Genomic DNA, 21,419 nt, shown 5'->3' on the forward strand with positions numbered 1-21,419 from the left:
AGAATCTTTTTTGGAAAATATTCGACCGCAATAACGACGACGAATGTGTTAGCTTTAAATAAAACTTAGTTTTGGTTGTTTTCGTTTGAATACCAGCTCTGCGAAAAGTGAGCAGATAAATTTAACGAAATTTCCATAAACTGCTCAGTTTTCTCAGAGCTGGTCAAACCGATACAACCAAATCTATTTTCTTTGAAAGCTAACACAATCATTATTGCGGACATTTTTTTGAGATACATGAAAAAAACAGGAATTCCAATTAAGGTTCAAAGACTGGTTTTCCAAATCGTCGATTTTCGTCTTTGTTTCACTTATTCGCTGACTTGCAGCTGTTAGAACTTACTGTCCTTTAGCCTGTACACATTTGTCTGCGGTTAAGTTTAAGCTTGGTTAGTTTCGTAGCTACCGTATTATCCGGTAATTAATTGAGGACGCCAGCATTTTTGGACAAAAACGATAATGTCCAACAATGACAATAATTCCCAACAATAATGCCCCGTCAAAAATGGCGACCATTGTGAATGCATACACATGGACAAGTAAATTTTCTATTTATTTTTGATTTTTATTCTAAAAGTGCGTCCGGATCTACATTTTATTACTGCAACCCGTAGATCTAATTTGTAGGTAGCTAACGACATTGAGCTGGAAAAAAATGTTTCAATTTACAACACGCTGTACGACGACAAACATTATATGTTCCGCTTGCAGGTTAAGCACGTGTTTGTTGTGTAGTGGATGATGTTTGTCGTCGAACAGCGCGTTGAAAGATGAACAGATTTTTTCCAGCTTAATGTCGTTAGCTTCCTACAAATTAGATCTACGGATTGCAGTAATAAAATGTAGATCCGGACGCACTTTTAGAATAAAAATAAAAAATAAATAGAAAATTTACTTGTCCATGTGTATGCATTCACAATGGTCGCCATTATTGACGGGGCATTATTGTTGGGAATTATTGTTATTGTTGGACAGTATCAACGCACTTCAAGCAAAACTACTCTAAATAGGGTACTGAAACTTGACAGTGCTCCATACAAAATTTTACACTGTAAAAAGAGTAAGGATAAAATTTCATTCAAAATAGTACTCTATTTGGCAGCTGTAATTAATAGCACTTTTGCTTGAAGTGCGTTGACAGTATCGTTTTTGTCTAAAAAAGCTGGCGTGCTCTAATAAGAATTGAAGGAAATACTAGAAACCGTATTTTACAAACCGAATAGCCAAGACCGGAAACCCGCAGCTCGTGTAAAGATCAAGTTTTTTTGCATTCGCTTAGTTCTTTCATTCATCATACTTATCCGTATTTCCTTTCATTTATGTTCAATTTCTCGTATTTCTAGTCAATTCCTCTTTTACTATCAGTAACAATAAAGTAAACTTTCAACTTCTACACTGACGAACTTGTGTACGACGGGCTGAAGATAAAGACTCGAGCGGTCTGCGTAATTTCCTCATACAGTATATGAATCCCATGTTATGATACTTCAAGCAAAGTATGTAGTATGAAATTTCTGTTCGAATGACAACATAAAACCATTAAATCTGTTACTTCAATTGTTTACAGTATCTCGTGGTGTTTATCTCAAAATCTATCACTTCAACAATTTTATCATTCATTTCGCTATATAAGGAAACACTAGCCAAAGCCTATCGATTTTTCTTATTGTCGTTGCCGTTTTCAGATGAGTAACTGTTTTTTATAAGGACTAGTTGATATGTCTATCAGTTCCATAAGAGAGGGTCAAATAAGTTAGTCGATTTAGAGACCATTTTTGCTGTAGATGAAAAAATGGGAAATAATTTCACTCGAGAATTAATTTCTCCTTTAGTTGGACAGGACACTATCGAAAATAGTTTGTCACAAAACAAACTTATTTCACTATAATCTTCTTCCCAGCCGACAGCAAATAAACTATGTTGTTTCGGTCGTGCACATGTTTCCCTTAGCAACAGATTGTGTTGGCATCGATGTTGTCATAATATTTTGCCCTTGTTACATTAAAGCTTTTTAATTTTTCATTCCATTCATTCGGTTCAGAAGATAATTTTCATTGTGACGATTATTTACCGGAGGAAAATCATAAATTCCGGCCATTTAACCAGTTGCTTCAGTCAAAGGCTTAATAATAAAATAATTTAGCAAAATAAAATGACCAGCGAGATAACAATGGATTATATGGACGTTGTTTGTAATGGAAAGTCAGCCAATTCAACATCAAAAATAAATGTTTTGAAAAAAGGTTTGTGTGTGTTTGAACCGACCAATCAATCAATCACTTTATGAGTCTCTACAGCCGATAAACAATTAATCTAAATTTATTTCCACTCATGTTAAATCCTCAAATTCTTTATGGCACATAGAACCAATCAATAAAGCTACGTCAAATATGAATTGGCTTATCTACACCATGTACGCTCGCCAAGAATACCAATTTTGCAAAGAGATTATCGCACAGCAGCTGGAAGAAAACTATGACCAAGAATATCTATTTTTCATTAAAGTGAGTTATATCTGTTGTATTATGTGAAATTTGTGGTATGATCTTGTCCGTTGTTGCGTTTCACATAAAAGATATTTAATTCCGGCACTGGACATAAATTTTAAGTGACAGTGATGATAAACGAGTTATATATAAAAAGAAAGAAATAGTTCAGTACGAATGATTTTAGGGACTCATCGCACGTATCGAAGGAGAACTACAAGAATCGTTAAGATGCTTACAAAAGACAATCGAACTGAATCCGATGAATTATGAAAATTTTAAGGAAATAGGAAAAACATTGTGGGTTATTCTCCAAAACTGTCGTGTGGTATGAAAATATACATCAACTATTGATAGTTCTATCGTAGGTTTTTGTTAGGACGTTGGAGGCAAGCCCTAGACGTTTTTGTAAAGGCTGAATCTCTTCTTCAACGAGCTGATGCTGAGGTATATTACTATATTGGTAAGTAAAATGGAAAAACAAATCTTAGAAAGGTCGCTTTTTTCATGTTTCTCAAAGTGCACAAGAAATTTAATAGAAATGAAGAAATTAAAAAAATCCACAAACCACATTCTCAAGTATAAGCACTGATTGCAATAACACTGTCACTGGCACTGAAACCACATTGGTTATCACAACCACCCATTTCAAACTATCAATGCATTTACGTATAGTATCAATTGATTAATACAGCCTAAGAGAAATTGAAGGCAGTCTTTTGAATTTCAATTACTGAATTCCATAGATTGATTACATCAGTCGTGCGGTTTCGTCAACCATCTTAAGTGGTTTTCCGCAAATTAAAGTGTGTTTTCTGAAACATCTCTTCTCAAACATATTTCACAATTATAATTATGATATTTTTACAGAATGGAACCGTATAATTACCAGCGTATTTATCTGACGTCCATAAGATATAAGTCCGTATACCCAATTTTCAGACATTTATTAAAACGAAACAGAAAACATATTTCCATTAAATATCAAAACTCAATTATTTTCGCTAGAGTACAATCGAGATAATAATAAATGGCGTTTCCAGTCTCTTCTCTACATCCACACAATTTATAATAGCGGGATGCATAAAATGTGGACAACACCAACCAAATTGAAACGCTTCTCATGGAATGAATTTTCGAATTTTGTGTTTATGACAAGGGACAGACTTTATTTGAGACTGCTTAAAAATGCATTAGATAAATTTTAATAAACAATGCTGCGAATGCGAAATTCGACTGAGGCCATTGGTCAGCAAATAACCAACGGCGTAATTTTAATACAGTCAAAAAACCTTTAAAGGGTAACTGACCCAAGTCCTTCACTGACAAAATATCTGATATCACTATTAGTGACGAATTCTACGTCCTTACTGACGCCAACTAAGGTGGATACCGCTTGCCGCCGCATGTGGGATGAAAAAAAAGCCAATTGGATTATATTCGTTGAAATTGTGACTTCTTTATTTCCTCCCACTGTAATAACAAGCTGTAGCTGCTGCATTGAACACATAAGTACCACTTCTTTAAAGACAACCATCTTGTTCCATTATGGGAAACATTTCACAATGAGATTTTCATATAAATAATATGAGAAGCTGAAAACCATAGAAAAGAGCAGAGAAAATGGTGAACTAAAAAAGCAATCTAAAGAGGGTACAGCTGTAACAATACAAATGCAATGATTATGTTTGTTTAAAACTTTTACTCGAATCTTTTCTATGGTCCGAGGTACTTGCAATCCAAATGAATAATGATTCGATGAAATCAAATTTCCTCAGGAGCTTACAATTGTGTAATGTAGTTAATACTTTTCCTTAACAATGCATTTCAACAAACCCATAACCATGTCATCTGATTTCTTTTCGAGTTGATCGCGTACAAAGGATATAAATACAATTTTCGATTAAAAAATAGTGATTTTTCCACGTCTTTAATAATTTAACGTACGAATAAGAATTGAAAGAAAAATAGTTGCTTTTTCAATTGGATGTCGATCTCATCGACATGAAATAAGGGTGTAGTTGCTTTCGAGCTGCAGAAAATTCAATTTAAATCTTGGATCCATTATTGCTTCTATTCAATGATTGAAAATTGTTTTCTTTATTTAAATCTCACAATTATTTGACATGAGTTCAATATACTCCAATAATGGCTTAATAAGAAAACTAAATGAAAATAATATAAATGTTAAATGGAATGCAACAAACGTTTCTGTAGCCGGATTACTGAACAAGGAGATAATTAAAGTTACGGTTTAACCGAATTAACAGAAATACTCGTTCGACCAATATTGGGTCATTATGAAACAGCCATTGCTTGAGCTAATGAGAGCGCTGCAACGAATGTTTCCAACTGAACTGTTCGAACTGAATTCACCTCGATTAGGACCAGCATTCGTATCTCGACTTTGACCTTGAGCAGCAACCGTTTCTCGATTTAAGCTTTGACCTTGACCTCTGGCTCGATTCATCGGACAATTTCTTTGATAATGACCCAATTCATCACAATTGAAACATTTTACTCCTAGCAACAAAGGCTTCACCCAATTTCGTTTCCTCTTGGTTTTTTAGTCGATGTTCTTTCAATACCAATCTTGAGGTTAGCCGATGGCTCGTGTGTATGCGTTATTTTATACAAGAATGTGTTGGTGATAAATTTCTTTCAACATTTTTGTCCTCTAAATTCTTGAAATCAATGGCCGAAGGGTTTATGCGACTGGAGATTAGATGCATTTTTTAAATTCGCTTTGAAAGAAACACTTTCGCAAAGAAATTTCAGAAAATTCAAGAAATTCGAGAAATTAGTTTCTTGAAATTTCTTGCATTTCTCGAAGTTTCTCGAATTTCTTGAATTTTCTGGAATTTCTTGAAATTTCTCGAATTCGAGAAAATCAAGAAACTTTGAGAAATTCAAGAAATATTTCTCGAAGTTTCTTGAATTTCTCGAAGTTTCTTGATTTTCTCGATTTTCTCTAAAAGTTTCTAAAAAGTACGCCCTGTTCGCAACAGTTAGCTATAGTTACCATTTGTCGCGTTATTGCTATATTCCAGCACTTTAGGGAAAGGTAGTTACGGTATAAGCAAGTTTTATAAAAACCGACTGTAATGCAAATCTTCAGCGGATCACAATAAATACAGAAAACAAGTTTCACGTGAATATCAGCGTCATATTTCGTTTGGTGCAACGCTAGAATTTCCATAATATTATGTTTACATAGAGCAAAGAGTATGAATGTTGGAATGGTTATTTGTTCATTTAGGAAAAAAAGGTGGAAATTTCATTTCGAGGTTATCACCCGAGAAAATGAGGTTTCCCACTTCTTTCCCGAGATTAAAACATAATTCTTCACAACAAATCAGGGACTATTTTAAAGTGAATATTTTCCCAAATTTTCTCTTTTTTCGTAAAATTCCTTGTCTTTGAAAATTAGAGTTTTCGTGTGAAATTTGTTGATCCGAGGCGTAGCCGAGGTTAATAAACACACGAAAACGAGACTTTTCATTTTTATCCAGAGTTATGTAATGGCATCGGTAGTAGTTTATGAAACATGAAAAGTACGGTTTTCGACGCATGTAGTAAGAATGTAAAACTATTTACAAATGTTGAAATCGTATGTGTTACAATATAAATTGTACTTGCGTTGCACTCAAATTAGGATGAAACTTACCTTCCGTCGTTGAGGATTTGCATTACCTTTAGTGGTATGTGATATGCACTATTGAAGAAATACGCGAAACGTTCTCTTGCAATATTAAGCCAAACCGAACACAGTTTAAAAGTAAATAGATAGATTTCAAAGAGCGAATCGATCGTCCCAGAAATTTGAATAGTGGAACAAAATCGATGTAAAACCTCCGGATACAACCAAAATTTATATTGTTTCTTCATCACTCTTTACTCTAGCACAGCTTTACAAGCATTCAATGTACTATTGGAAGATAGCTTTGCGGGATAAAAGCAAAACTATGTTTTGGGTCTTAACTTTGCAAGGAATATAGAGAAGTTTTCATAATGTGGCTATTTCGTTGTTGAAGCTGGCGCAATTCCCGAAAATTTCCGGAATGAACCACAATTATTTGTTTCAAAACAAACAAACAGCAAGTGCTGTGTGTTTGAATTGCGATGACGATTGTGTCTGTTCCGTGAATTTTAAAATTTCCTGTTCAATTCAAAGTTTATTAAAAACGAGTTTTATTTATTTGGTGGTTCGATGGGTGGTAATGGCATGATATAGCGGACAAATTTGTAATTAATTTCATTTAATCGGTCAATTTATTGTATTAAATGTATTAATTTATGTATTAAAAGAGAACCGAATATTATACGTAGTATTGACCTTGATTTCATTATTTTTCGTGGCTCCATACATTGACGGTAAAATGCAATTGAAAACAATTTGCACAGCAAACAATACACATTTACATTTTGAACGATATCGGTGATACATTTTATGCATCCATAAACCAGACAATAAATCGAAATTGCACAGCAATATACTCAACGAATAAATAATGTTTGAACATATAACCATCAGTATAAATCTAAAATTTTTGCATCGAATTTGTTTTGCTTTAGAGACACCGTCTGGAAAAATTGTTTAGTGCAAGATGCACATGCCATTATTCCCAAAATTTTAAATTCAAATTTTAGAAAATTTATTTTATATGACGAGTGCGAGTGGGTGTAGATTTTGAAGTTATTAAAATCGTTCCACCCTACTCAAACAAACTCAAAAAAATTATAAATTCCATATACAATTGAGCCTTGAACCACACACATAAAATCATCAATTTTTATCACAGGTGACTTACTATGTCGTAATGCCACCCACCCACGTTCCAACATCAACGAGGCAAAAGAGTATTTCCATCGTGCCATTCAAAATGGTAGACAAATTGAAAGCCATCAGAAGCTAGCTCTTATCTACAAAGAGGAAAATAATTTCGCAAAGGCGATTGAAATTCTGGAGCACAGTTTACAGTAACAATAAATCTTGATACGACAACATCTATAGAGATAAATTTGTTTTCCAATTTTTTCTTTCATTTTCATTCATTTTGCGGCGCTACAGGATAATACCGGAAAATGTGGATGTGCTAACTGAAATCGGAATATTGTATTTGAAAGTAAACGACACTAAGAGCGCATTCGAGAAGTTGTTTCAAGCAACAAAGTTGGATGAAAATTGCACCAAGGCAATTATGGCACTAGGAGCTATACTGCAGGCAAGTGACTGATAGAAAGTAGAAAACAAAAAGTTGGATAAGTTTTTCCGTGAGAAACTAAGTCAAAGGTGTATTAACGCTCACCTGTCTTCTGCATCATTTTTATTACTTGATGACTACGTAATGAGTAAATGAAAAGCATAACAAAATAACATTCCTTGTAGTCCAAAAATGACATTGATGGGGCGCTTAATAAGTATAAATTGGTAAATACATCTACGGACGACAGTGCTGAGATATGGAACAACATTGGATTGTGCTTCTTCAAAAAGAAGAAATTTATAGCGGTAAGTTCTCTAGTGGTGTAAAGTAATGAATGGTGAATTGAGGCAGCAGTTAATTGGTGGTTTTAAGTATGTTTGTAATGCGACTCACGGTTGACGTTATAGGACTCTGTTAATACTTACTTATACAACCGAGTGATAAATGCTTTTTAGGCACTAGATGTGAGGCTGTAGGCCGAGTGTGACAATACACATCGTGTGCCTAAAAAAGCATTTATCATCGAGTTATATAAAACGCTTTTCGCAATAAAGGCAGCGGAAAGTCCTACTTTTCGTCACTTGTTGCGAAAGTATTATTATTGTAGATACAGAGGTAGATGTTTTTTAAACGGCTTGAAATATCTCTATTTCTTTGTTTACCACCGTTTTAGTGAGTTTTTGCTTAAGAAATATTTTTTCTTGTAACCAATAGGCATGGGCGATAATGAAAATGATTATCGATAATTATCAATTATCGATAATCGATAATTATCGACTTTTTTTATCGAAAATTATCAAAAAAATATCGATAATCGATAATTATTGATATTTTGATAATTATCAAGATATCGATTATTCGATATATCGATATTTCGGTCCGAAAATCCGATATTTATCGATATATTCCGATATATCGGTATATTATCATGAATTTTCAGATAAATATCAAAATATCGATATTTTGATAATTATCGAATTTCGATATTTTGATAATTATCGATAATTATTAAATTATCGATAATGATATGATTAATCGATTATCGATAATTTCTTTCGATTGATATTATCGATAATTTTGAACGCCTCCCATCCCTAGTAACCAATACTAAAGTAGGATACATTCGCTTTCAGACGCAAGAAAGCGAATGTGTACTATCCTGAGATATCAAGGTTCTAGTTACTGGTGTGATAGAGTCCTTTTATCGAATGTTCTCTGCCTCATATACGCTAAAAAACACTTTACATACAAATTAGGACGGAAAATTCATTCAATAAATTCAATTTCCTCAATAAATTATTATCTACTGTCTGTCCACCGGTCAGGTGGGGCGAACAATCGCATCCCAAACCATAAACATTTTATATAACGCATAAAAAAGAGTATATATCGGTGCCGGTTTTGTTAATTTAAAAAAATATTTATTTAATAAAACAAAATTATTTGCTGGCAATCCGAAAACGTCGCATAACATGTAGATATTGTCTGTTGTGATAGCAAACACAGTGTTGAACAAATATTTTAATAAACCCTCTCCATTTTTTATGTTTGTTTCATCATTTTAAATAATAATCAAAAATTGATTAGGTCGGGAAAAATGCCTAATGTTTGCTTTTTTCTCAACACAACGAGAACATTTATTTATTTGGAGCTTTCATAATTTATTTAGACCAATTTAATCCAAATTTTACAATGACGTGTAGCCAGGACTCAATGTCTATTTTTTGGGAATTCATTTCTTTCAAATTCCATACTATACTTTAAAAGTTACCTCATTTCTAAATGAGGGATGTGACCTACCCCTAACTAAAGGTGTTATCGTAAAGTTCCTCAAAAGTGATTGCTTTCGCACTAATTTGTTTTACCGGAAACTTATACACATTTAAGCTAAAGCGTTTCCGCTAAAACGTAATTTTTAAGATTACCGCCGACATTTTATTTCTACTGGGTCATCTCTTTTGAACTTCAGCATCACACCAAACGACAATATTGTTGTTTGTTTACATGATTGGTCAATGTAAATTTTTCGTAATTCCCTTGACTGAAAGTCAGGGTCTTACACCAGAAAATACCGAAATATGTGGGTAACGAAAAGGTTCACTGTGATTGAAAATGTATGAAATGCTATGAAAAACGTTAAATGTGGGTAACAAAAAATCGTTGAGGGCACGATAACTTGAGTAATTTTCAACCAATTTGGATGAATCTTTTTTTTAAATTTGTGGAAGTAAAATACCGAGGCTAAGTTCGAAGATGTGGGTCGAAGGATCTGGAAGCTATCCCAGAAAAACAGGATTTTACACTGTTGATTGTAGCCTCAATCGAAAAAGATTACTTTGATGAAATTTGATTTTGTTGCGTAGTGTGTGTAAATCGTATAAGTATGTTTTCGATAATGTGCATGAAACAAGTAGGAAGAAAAATTTCGTCACTACATGCCCAGCCTCTAACCGGTAAACATCTCTTGTGTACTGCTAACAACTTGATAGTTGACTATCAAATTTGATAGTTTACTAACAACTTGATAGTTGACTAACAACTTGATAGTTGACTATCAAATTTGATAGTTGACTAACAAATTTAATGGTTGCTAGGAATCTCGCGCCGCGTCATTCACAATAATTCACATTTTGACACATTTTGTATAAGGAAGATGTCACTTTGTGAATTATTGTGAATGACGCGGCGCGAGATTCCTTAACACCAATTTAATGCGTCTACTACCAATAAAAGATGTTTTTTTTACTCAATGTCTTACGGCAGAAAAATGCCATGAGCACACTATGATTGAAAAGTGTAGGAAATTTTATGAAAAACGTTAAATGTAACCATCATTCTTTGTAGGCAATATAAGATAAGTCATTCTCAACTAATTTTTGAATATTTTTTTTAAATTCATTATTCCAATTATCAAACAAAATATGTTACAACTCCCATACGAGTGCGAGGTTTGCGGCCAGAGCGAAGCGAGGGCCGTAATTCTCACGAGTCTTAATAATTTTATGGGATATTATATTCAACCGATAGAAAAATTCAATTTGACCGATAAAAAATAATAAAATACCGATAGAAATGTGGTACATGTCGCTGGAACCTCTTCAGTAAATCAGTGAAAAGTAAAAAAAATGTCTTTCCTTCACACTTTGTCGATTTTGGAAATATAAAGCCAAGGCGGCTCGTTCCTAGCGAATTCGTCCTTCAACGAAATGTAATGAGAATGCGTTTTGTCTGTTCCTAGGGAATTCATCCTTTTACAAAATGTAACGAGAAGGTCTTTTGTTCGTTCCAAGGGAATTCATCCTTCTACGAAATGTAACTTAAAACCAAAGTGAAAGAGTCCTCTCATCGTTCCACATTCGTAAAACTTCTCATCAACTCTGATTAAATTTGACAAAATGGCAATCAAACAGAATAATAGATAGCTCATACGAGTGGGAAGTTTGCGGCCAGAGCGGAGCGAGGGCCGTAATTCACACGAGTCACATTTTATTTGTGGTTGATTTGTGGTTGATTGAAAATCTTGCTGCAAATTTATAAGAAAAATGAGACCTCAAAGATCATTCGGTCTTCGAAGGTTTATTTGAAGAACTTTTTCTGACAAATTTTGTTGTCATGTATAGAGTAATAGATATATTAAATGTAGGAATTTGTATCACTGATGCTTCGGAAGTTCAACAATGAAATTGATCAAAAATATATTGAAAAAATTGTCAGTCAAGGGACCTGACCCGCCCAAAAGGTGGGACCTAGTTTCGGTGGTTTTGACGAATATTTTAAGTCAACCGTTGATTGCACTGTTAAAAAAACACATGAAGCACATTTCCGCACAAAATCTGAATTAAATCACATCGAAATCACCGAAATTATTACAATTTTCACAGTCGACACTAAATTTTTGTGTTGTGGATTTGACGTTTCAAAAACAATACTCATGTTAAGATTAACGACTTTGACGACGATTTTCTTCGTTAAGCCATATTGGACTAAGTTCAGAGTGGATGTGATTTGGGTGTGAAATTGAGTGGGAAGTGCTATTTTCATCGATTTTCTTTTTGTAAAATCTTTTAAATGAAACAATATTTTGAGAAAGCCCGTACCAGTTTCTTATTTTTCGTGTTTCTACTGATATGTGACAAAAAATCGCGAAAAAAATCGATCCGTCCCTCCCTTATTCAAAAATTAAGGAATTTTGAGAATTAAATGTCTAAAAATAAACCTTGCAGGAACTTTATTTATTTATTTATTTATCAACAGTATAAAACCAACTGATATTTATGACAAAAATAGAAATTAAAGATGAAAACAAGAATCATATTCAAACAATTGAAGAAAAAATATTAGTCAAAAAGATAAAAAAAAAGCTGAAGAAAATTCAAAAACAAGAAAAAGAAAAAGAAAAGGAAAAGAGGAAAACAAATCAGTAAATCAAATCAATCAAATTGCAATGAACGAAACGGCAGCTAAACACTTAGCTCATCCTGTAGGTGATAAACGAATAGCGCTTAGGTAGCTCCATGGCACGAATGCGGTTACGGAACGTAATCCTAGAGGTTGATCTGTCGTACAAATGTGCAAATCGATTGAAGATCATGCTCATATAATTGACTGGTTCATATAATCCATAGTTGGTTCGGTGTTGGTCGATTCACGTGTAAAGTGAATTACTTGCTCTGATACTTATCACTTGTACTATGTCTCATAGACCTAGATTATTTTATTTTTTAGAAATGAGGAGCATATCGCGGTCTTTTGTTCAGTGGCTAGTATTTGTTACAAATTTCCATCATTTTTTACTCTTATCATACATTTTACTATATTTAATTTTCCCAATGGTACTGTTTAGTCAGGAGCAGCACTTTTAAGTACTATATACTATATAAGAATCACCGTTGTTACTAGCAGATGAGCATCAGTTTTTGAAAGGTTAATAGAATCTGATGAATTAATAAAACTAATTGAATCAATAATACCAGAATGTGGATACACTCTAACAATTGCGAAAAATTGCGCTAGATCTGAATTTCCTTCTGTTTTCGTAATGAGGACCAAAAAAGTACAACTTCGCCGCACTTTTTCTCCGTTGAATATGAAAAATATTATTCATACCACGGTAAGCCTCGGTTCACAAACACGCATTCTCATACCCTTTGCAAATTTGTAGCCTACTGCCTACATTTAGGCGGAAAAATATTCGTTTCTTGATGCTCTGAACTAAAATCTTTTTCTGAAAAAGTGAAACCATTGAAACACGCAAAAATGTGTTACTTTTAGAGGAAAAATTGGAGAATCCTGTGCAGACTACATTTTACACACAATCTGCTGAGGTTTCTGCAAGCGCGATAAGTTATCACCCACAAACCAAATTTTTCCTTTAAAAGTAACACAATTTGCGTGCTTTAACTGTTTTACTTTATCAAACAAAAATTAACAAAAATTTTGCTTGGGAAAAGAACCCGACCGCTTTTATTGCTGTTCTGAGCTCCCAAAAGGTCTCTGAATCGATGTCATGAGTGCGTTCTTAGTTGCTGGGTTGTGTGTTATTGAGAATTTTATTTAATAAAATGTTGAATTCACTGAAATTTACCAAAAAAAAAGTCTCCGGTACAATTCGAAAGGAATCTCATACGAATTGCATCGTAAAAATTCTACTCATGAAATTTAAAATGTGTGCCAAGCCATGAGTACATTAAAATACGCATGCGCAGTAACAATAGCCCGATTCAAATATATAAGCCCGAATCTACAAACACAAAGCACACACTCTACACTGCAACCTCTGCAACTTTATTCCATTTTATGACATCATTATATTGTCATTAATTTGCTAAGGAGTTAATTTCATTTCGATGGTAAAATGTAAAAATAAACTAACGGAACCTTGTACAATTCATTATTCACGAGAATCAAGTTTGCATTCGCATAATAAAAAGTGGACGTTGTCCTGAGACTCGTATGCGATATTATTATATACAACTGAATCATGGCCGAACGATTCAATGTAATTTCATGTTGAAATGGAATAAGAAATTGATCCACTTCACTACTTCCTTTACTCTAGCGAAATGTTTTCTTACAAATTTTATGATTTCAGAAGAATGATGATGCTGATGACAAAACTATTAATAAATTTAAATTTCGTTTATTTATGAAACTATTGACTAGTATGAATATGCATCATTTAAGTAAGAAATCACTTTTTAAGTGATGTTACTACTTATGCACATATCATTGGACTTAGAAACTGTATATGCAAATGACAAACAATTTTCATTAGATTTAGTAACGAAACTGATAAGTTATCTATCACGTTCAATACTTAGTTTGTTTGAAAATATGTCTCTCAGAACCAAATTCCCTTATCAACTTAGGAGTTTATAGATCCCGTCAGGCAAATTCCAGCAGATTAATTTAATTAAAAAATAATTCAACGTACACTAACAAAGAAGGAAAGGATTACAATATCACATTATCTCAGCAAAACAGAGTTTTTAAAAACTATTTCGCAAATTCATTACAATTACCTATAGTTCGTAATTTCTCTTAGAGATTAGGTTTTTAATTCAATTGACCAGCTTCATAGCAAGATTTTGAATGCTTGGATTCAAATAAAAAGGAAGATCCCCCTCCTGATCATTTGAACTAAATCAAAACTGGAAATTCTAATCAGAGTAAGTGTGTTAATTAGCATCAGTTCCTGTGCCTACATCAGTTACTACGTCTTGATCAAATGGGTGACTTGCATCAGATGCAATGACCGTCGTGCAAATAAAATGACTTGAATAAGGTTCACTGACTGATACTGATTACACTGTCTCAGTGGCCCAGGCATTCCAACGAATCTATCAAGTCTTCCTCAATTTTCGGAGAAACAAAAATTAATGTTGGAACAAAGACACTTGAGACTAATGACAGACCAAAGAAGCAACCTAAGTCTCAAACAAGTTAAAGATATTTAATTTAACAATTTTAGTGATAAAGAAATGAACCAAACATGCTTCACAGCCTTTTAGGACTCCAACGAAATTGAAATAATTTTTCAAAAATAAGTTATTTCCCAACTGTCTCTAATGTGAGATCAAGGCACAACAACAACCTTGATACTACCTTGTGCCCAACCCAAGAGACAATCAAGAGCATACCTAACCTTTCATTTATGCCATGTCGTTCTCCAGCAGTCAAGGGACAAGTGAAGTTCTTTTGAATTATCTGATCAATACCTTCAAGTTGCTCCATCAGATTATAGTAATACTTGTTCCCATGATGGATCGGTGGTGTAAATAGTAGCAAATAATAAAAGAAAAGAGACAAACCGTCTGCTTCGATCTCAAACACTCGTGTATTTTTATTAAATTTGAAAATTACAGTATTAAGTAATTAAGTATGAAAGAATGCGATTACATGATTATTACGAAAGATAGCTCGGAGCGGTGGCGCTGTCATATCGCTTTTGAATCTGATCATAAGTGAATTTAACAAAAACGTCGTATTGTTCAGCCAATTTTGTGGTCAAAACGGCATCATATTGTTCTCGCAAATTGTCTTCCTGTTCTTTGAGCATACGTTCGCAAATCATCTGGACTTCTTTGTAGGTGAAAAGTCCTTTTTCTGTATTTCTCGGGTTCCTCGGTGAACTGGTCATGCTTCGCGGACTGTCGATTTCAGCGCTCATTTCCGATCCACTCGATTCGGAATCTTGCATCGGTTCGTAGTCGTTTGAAGAAATCTGTTCACGTCGTCTTTTGCGCGATTTTTGCGCATTGATGTTTTGAGCCAATTTTTCCGGAATCAATCGCTTGAAGTCCGATTCAGCAAAAGCGGATACTTTCGGTTCTTTCAACAATTCGGATGAGCATCCGGGCTTATTGGGTGACGAAGTATCACGCATCGACGTAAAACGTCGACGTTTCGGCGAAATTTGATTGATTGCTTCCCAATCCAAGGAGCGTTTCAGTGTAGCACACGCCATTGCAGTATTGGTAATATGAATAACAAAAATGACAAAGTAAAAAAAAACAAAGTCCACACACGCTGGCTGAGCAATCGAAGGTGTGACTTTTTTATGCCAATTGAAATCTCTGGCTACTTCTGTACGATTTAATTTTGTTTTGAGGTTGTTATTTGCACACTTGGTTATTGAATTTTGTGAAAAATGTCGATCCAGAATACAATAACTGTTTAGTTCACAAATAAAGTTCAGCCTTCGGGCTTCTTTATTTACATGATTGACAGTTGTTGTTTCTTCCAAGGTGTCAGCACTTGAGAGAGTTCGATTCGGCGCATAAACAAAATGTGATTTTATCTCTACACTGCGGTTTGTGTCCACGGTCATCATGAGTACATTCAAATAAATACGCGCGAATTTAATTGTGAAGTTAGACAGGAGTGAGAGGCAGTAATTTCGTTTATTCCTAAATAGGTAGATAGAGGTTCTCTGGCCTATCATTTTTGAACATTGGTAGAATAACCAACCCGACGTCATGGACTTTTAAGGTTAAACAAAATGTTGAAGGAGTTCAATTAGTTGACGTGAACAAAGAACTTTAATATTTTGGTCGTTTTACTTTTCCTACGAAATGCATTAGAAGAAGAAAGTGCTACGCTTCCATGAGAAGAGACAACCATAAAGTTACGTTCTCTAATCCAAAATCTAGCTAACATTTTGTCTTGTTGTTTCAGGCAATATCATGTTTAAAAAAGTCTACTTGGACGTCACCTCTAAACTTCAGCGTCCTATACAATCTTGGGCTAGTCTGCCTCACGGGTATAGTATCACAGAAGCTAACGTCTTTCTAACTCATTATTATAGTCCATTAATCTTTTCAATTTAAGCCAAACAATATGCAAGTGCGTATCAGTGTTTATCGGCTGCGATAAACCTTCGTCCAAATTATGCTGAATGTTATATGCTACTTGGAGGTTCTGTTATTTTAATTTTTTATCGAGTAAATTTTAATTTTATTTTATTCCATGGAAAGTTTGTTTCAAGAATTTGAACGACATGGACAACGCATATTTGGCGTTTGAAAGGGCGGCAATGTTACCAGAAGCTATAAAAAATCCGCTAATTTACTTAAACTTTGCAATCCATTGCTACGAAACGGGACGGATCGAGCAGGCTCAGTTAAATTTAAGTAATTTTGCTAAAATGACCGAACAAACGAATATGAGAATGGAGGTAAGGAAATGATTGATCGTCAGAGACATTAACCACATTCCGTTCGAAACATTTAATTTAAAGATTGGAAAAGCATATCAAAGGCTAAGGACTGAATTGTCCAATTATGATGATGCAGCTCGTGGAAGTCCAGAAGAAGACACTACCAATGATTTGGAGAACCAAGAGAATCAAAATGAAGAGGAACACTTTCAAGAGAATTTGGTTTAAATTCGAACACAACTTACAGTTAGATTTGAATAATTAAAGAAACGTTGTACATACGGCAAACATTTTTCATTCATCAGATCACCTTTCTCACTCGATCAAAAAATCAGCAATTTTTAAATACAGAGTTCCCACGGCTTAGGAAGGCTCCTAAAATTAGGAATTTTAGGAAATTTTAAAGGCAATTTTAGGAGTATTTTAGGAGATTTGGAAGGTAATTTTAGGAAAATTTTAGGAGGAATTTTTTAAAATGTGGGAAAGGTTGTATAAGTAATTTCCGGAGGAATTTTTGCTCTGTTTCTCTGTTTCTCATACACTTCGTAAAATACTAAAAATGTTTAAGAAAATTGACAAAAAGTTTTTTTTTTTTGTCAAAACATATTTTTCCTTATGTTTTTTCTTTAATAATTGAAACTTTTATAATTTCCTCTTTTCTGACGCCAGTCTCGACTAGCCAGCAACTGATCCTTTATCAGGTTTTTCTTGTCGACTGCGCCTTTCGAATTAACAAGATTCACCATAATTTTGTTTCCATCTTTATCAGCTCTTGTGCACTAAAAAGTTTTTAGCCCCGTACGAAGTACTGGGGGCTTATAAGATTAATATGCCGTTTGTAACACGTCGAATTGGAAGCAGACAGTAAGGGCAAAGCTTTTGGTTATGTTCATAGATGACGAATCCGCAATAAAAAAATGTCCGTCCGTCCGTCCGTCCGTGACCCCTCTAGCTTGAGCAAATCACAACCTTTTTTCAAAATTCTTTTTTTCCCCGATTGGTATCGACAAAAGTAAGGTCAAGTTCGAAAATGGGCATGGTAGGGTCGGCCCTTCCAGAGCTAGGGCCCTATAGGTGTTTTTCAGTCTTTCGACGATATCTACCGAAATACGCACGTAATAGCTGCTTGTGATATATCAAATGAAAGGTATTGACGAGTAGAACAAAGTTGCTGAACATTGTTTTTGTGTAGGATGCAACGCGAGCTTGTTGGGAGGGCTCAAAGGTCGTTACTCGGCCCTAAGTGTTTTTTCCACATAAATCGAGTAAATCTCATCCGATTTTGCCAGATTTAGTTTTTTATGGAAGGTAATTGAATACCGAAAAGAACGTGGCGAAAAAAGTTTCAAATTTGGGCCCTTGGACTAAGGCCGCTACTCGGCCCTAAGTGTTTTTTGCACATAAATCGAGTAAATCTCATCCGATTTTGCTAGATTTTGTTTCATTTGAGAGATAGTTGAATGCCGAATAGAATGATGGCAAAAAAAGTTTCAAATTTGGGCCCTTGGACTAAGGCCGCTACTCGGCCCTAAGTGTTTTTTGCACATAAATCGAGTAAATCTCATCCGATTTTGCTAGATTTAGTTTTTTATGGAAGGTAATTGAATACCGAAAAGAACGTGGCGAAAAAAGTTTAAAATTTGGGCCCTTGGACTAAGGCCGCTACTCGGCCCTAAGTGTTTTTTGCACATAAATCGAGTAAATCTCATCCGATTTTGCTAGATTTAGTTTTTTATGGAAGGTAATTGAATACCGAAAAGAACGTGGCGAAAAAAGTTTAAAATTTGGGCCCTTGGACTAAGGCCGCTACTCGGCCCTAAGTGTTTTTTGCACATAAATCGAGTAAATCTCATCCGATTTTGCTAGATTTAGTTTTTTATGGAAGGTGATTGAATACCGAAAAGAACGTGGCGAAAAATTTTTCAAATTTGGGCCCTTGGACTAAGGCCGCTACTCGGCCCTAAGTGTTTTTTGCACATAAATCGAGTAAATCTCATCCGATTTTGCTAGTTTTTGTTTCATTTGAGAGATAATTGAATGCCGAATAGAATGATGGCAAAAAAAGTTTCAAATTTGCGCCCTTGGACTAAGGCCGCTACTCGGCCCTAAGTGCTTTTTGCACATAAATCGAGTAAATCTCAACCGATTTTGCTAGTTTTTGTTTTATTTGAGAGGTAATTGAATACCCAATGGAAAGTTGGCAAAAAAATTTGGGTGTATAAAATAATGTCGTAAATTGTTGGTTTTATTTGAGAGGTACTTCGTACGGGCTTTCGTAATTGCGCTATGCGCAATTTTAAAAATGAACACTTTCAGTAAATTTGACCATGCCCAACTTGACTTGCATTTTGGTAACAGACGCATCAGAGGGTTGTAGACGTATTAGGGTTCCGGGCGTATTACGGCTACGGACGTATTATGGTTACGGACGAAATAGGATTACGGATCGTACGGGGCTAAGTCGCAGCAAACGCTCCGACTGTTCTGATGCCTTGTTTTCTACTGGATCTGGAGAGATTTCTCGATATCGGAAAGTTTTTCTGAACTCGATTTTTTTTTTGTGAAGATGCTTTATTGAGATTATCTTCCGCCTCTTTATTCTTAAGAAGTAGTACCTTCTCGACTTTTTGTTGTTCGAGAAAAGTAAAGTACATTGGAGCACACCTGGAAAATACGTCGATTCATTAGGAAGTCAGTGACGTTTATATTACTCAATGTATCCTTAAGAGTGATATCGCCAAATCTTCAGGTGATTTTTTTAACTTTGGAAACAAGCGGTCTCCGATTTTAATGAGTGATAGCTCGTTGGATTCGTCTTTCAATTCTAGGAAACACGTGTCTTTCACTTTTTCTTAAAAAAATTTGTTTTCTTTGAAAAGCGCTCAAAAGTGAAGACATGTCAGAGGGTACCTAAAACAGTTTTTCGGCAATAACTCAAGAAAAAATTATTTTAAATTGTTGTAATGTTGTACGATTGTCGGCCTTGAAAAGACCTACAGGTAGAGTGTACGCACCGCTCGGTGCTAGTTGATCCACTAGAGTTATGACTAGAAATATAGTGAATGTTCGGAGAGTTCGCCTTCTCTGCAGCTTCGATGTACCACGGAGCTGAGTATGGGGTGTTGTAGCTGGCCTCACCCACTATCGTTGCACATATAAATGAACCCAGTACTTTTGGGCTGCAAGCCTACAGAAGTCTTGAAAAAAAGTTGGTGCCAAAATGTAGATTTTTTTCCTTCTGTCTGAGGGCCCAACTGCCAGAACAGCGTCGGGAACGGTTCTACGTGAGTAATTTTGTATCGTCTACTACTCTCTTACCGTATACGCTTCACTTTGACTCGAATATAGGTCGTTACAACATATCCAGTGTTAGTAATTCTTGTGAAAAATTATTAAATTTTTCTCGGAGGATTTTAGTCAAATAAAGTGTTAGCGTATAGCAAATGACCTCAGGAGTCCGGAACAGTAATTAGTTTTTCAATTGGACCAATATTTGCTACGCGACAGGAGTTTGGAAAAACGATACGATCAAGTGGGAGCAAACGGCTTTCCAAACTCCTGTCACGTAGCAAATATTGGTCCAATTGAAAAACTAATTACTGTTCCGTAGTCCTGAGGTCATTTGCTATACGCTAACACTTTATTTGACTAAAATCCTCGGAGAAAACTTTAATGATTTTTCTCTTGATATTACTAATAGTGGATCTGATATATTCGCGACATAGCGAAGCGTTTTTCTATTGATAAGGTGAAATAATAGTAGACAATAAAAAATGATTGCCGTAGTACCGTTCCAGATGCTCTTCTGGCAGTTGGGCCCTCAGAAAGAAGGAAAAAATCTACATTTTGACACCAACTTTTTTTTCAAGACTTCTGTAGGCTTGCAGCCCAAAAGTACTGGGTTCATTTATATGTGCAACGATAGTGGGTGAGGCCAGCTACAACACCCCATACTCAGTTCCGTGGTACATCGAAGCTGCTGAGAAGGCGGACTCTCCGAACATTCACTATATTTCTAGTCATAACTCTAGTGGATCAACTAGCACCGAGCGGTGCGTATACTCTACCTGTAGGTCTTTTCAAGGCCGACAATCGTACAACATTACAACCATTTAAAATAATTTTTTCTTGAGTTATTGCCGAAAAACTGTTTTTGGTACCTTCTGGCATGTCTTCACTTTTGAGCGCTTTTCACAGAAAACAAATTTTTTTAAGAAAAAGTGAAAGACACGTGTTTCCTAGAATTGAAAGACGAATCCAACGAGCTATCACTCATTAAAATCGGAGACCGCTTGTTTCCCAATCACCTGAAGATTTGGCGATATCACTCTTAAACGTTCGAAGTGACACGATAGTCGCATCTTCTAACAAACTGCGATCCTCGATAATGTATTTATTTTCGCAAGTTGAGTCAGGTTCATACAGAAGTTGAAATTCATTGCCGCATAATTTTGCTGTTTTTACCGTTTTTAGTTTTCCAGTATTATTAAAAAATTTCTTCGAGAGTGTGAGCTCATTTTAGGAATTTTAGGAGTTTTAGAAGATTTTAGGAGATTTTAGGAGAATTTG

At 34.9% G+C, this 21,419-nt stretch overlaps 2 protein-coding genes across 2 annotated transcripts; one reads left to right on the forward strand and one right to left on the reverse strand.

Moving 5' to 3' along the window:
- The first annotated feature begins 1,974 nt into the window (after positions 1-1,974).
- On the forward strand, positions 1,975-17,128 carry LOC119081624 (Bardet-Biedl syndrome 4 protein homolog). The gene is made up of 11 exons (XM_037190673.1): positions 1,975-2,243; positions 2,365-2,504; positions 2,674-2,786; positions 2,855-2,949; positions 7,289-7,466; positions 7,558-7,711; positions 7,876-7,998; positions 16,370-16,454; positions 16,523-16,609; positions 16,669-16,868; positions 16,932-17,128. The coding sequence occupies exons 1-11, from the start codon at positions 2,153-2,155 to the stop codon at positions 17,076-17,078; spliced, it is 1,413 nt and encodes a 470-aa protein (XP_037046568.1). The 5' UTR covers positions 1,975-2,152; the 3' UTR covers positions 17,079-17,128.
- On the reverse strand, positions 15,006-15,925 carry LOC119081625 (akirin). The gene has a single exon (XM_037190674.1). The coding sequence runs from the start codon at positions 15,657-15,659 to the stop codon at positions 15,099-15,101; it is 561 nt and encodes a 186-aa protein (XP_037046569.1). The 5' UTR covers positions 15,660-15,925; the 3' UTR covers positions 15,006-15,098.
- Positions 17,129-21,419: the final 4,291 nt, after the last annotated feature.

Source organism: Bradysia coprophila, unplaced genomic scaffold, assembly GCF_014529535.1.
Source record: "Bradysia coprophila strain Holo2 unplaced genomic scaffold, BU_Bcop_v1 contig_358, whole genome shotgun sequence".
Lineage (NCBI taxonomy): Eukaryota > Metazoa > Arthropoda > Insecta > Diptera > Sciaridae > Bradysia > Bradysia coprophila.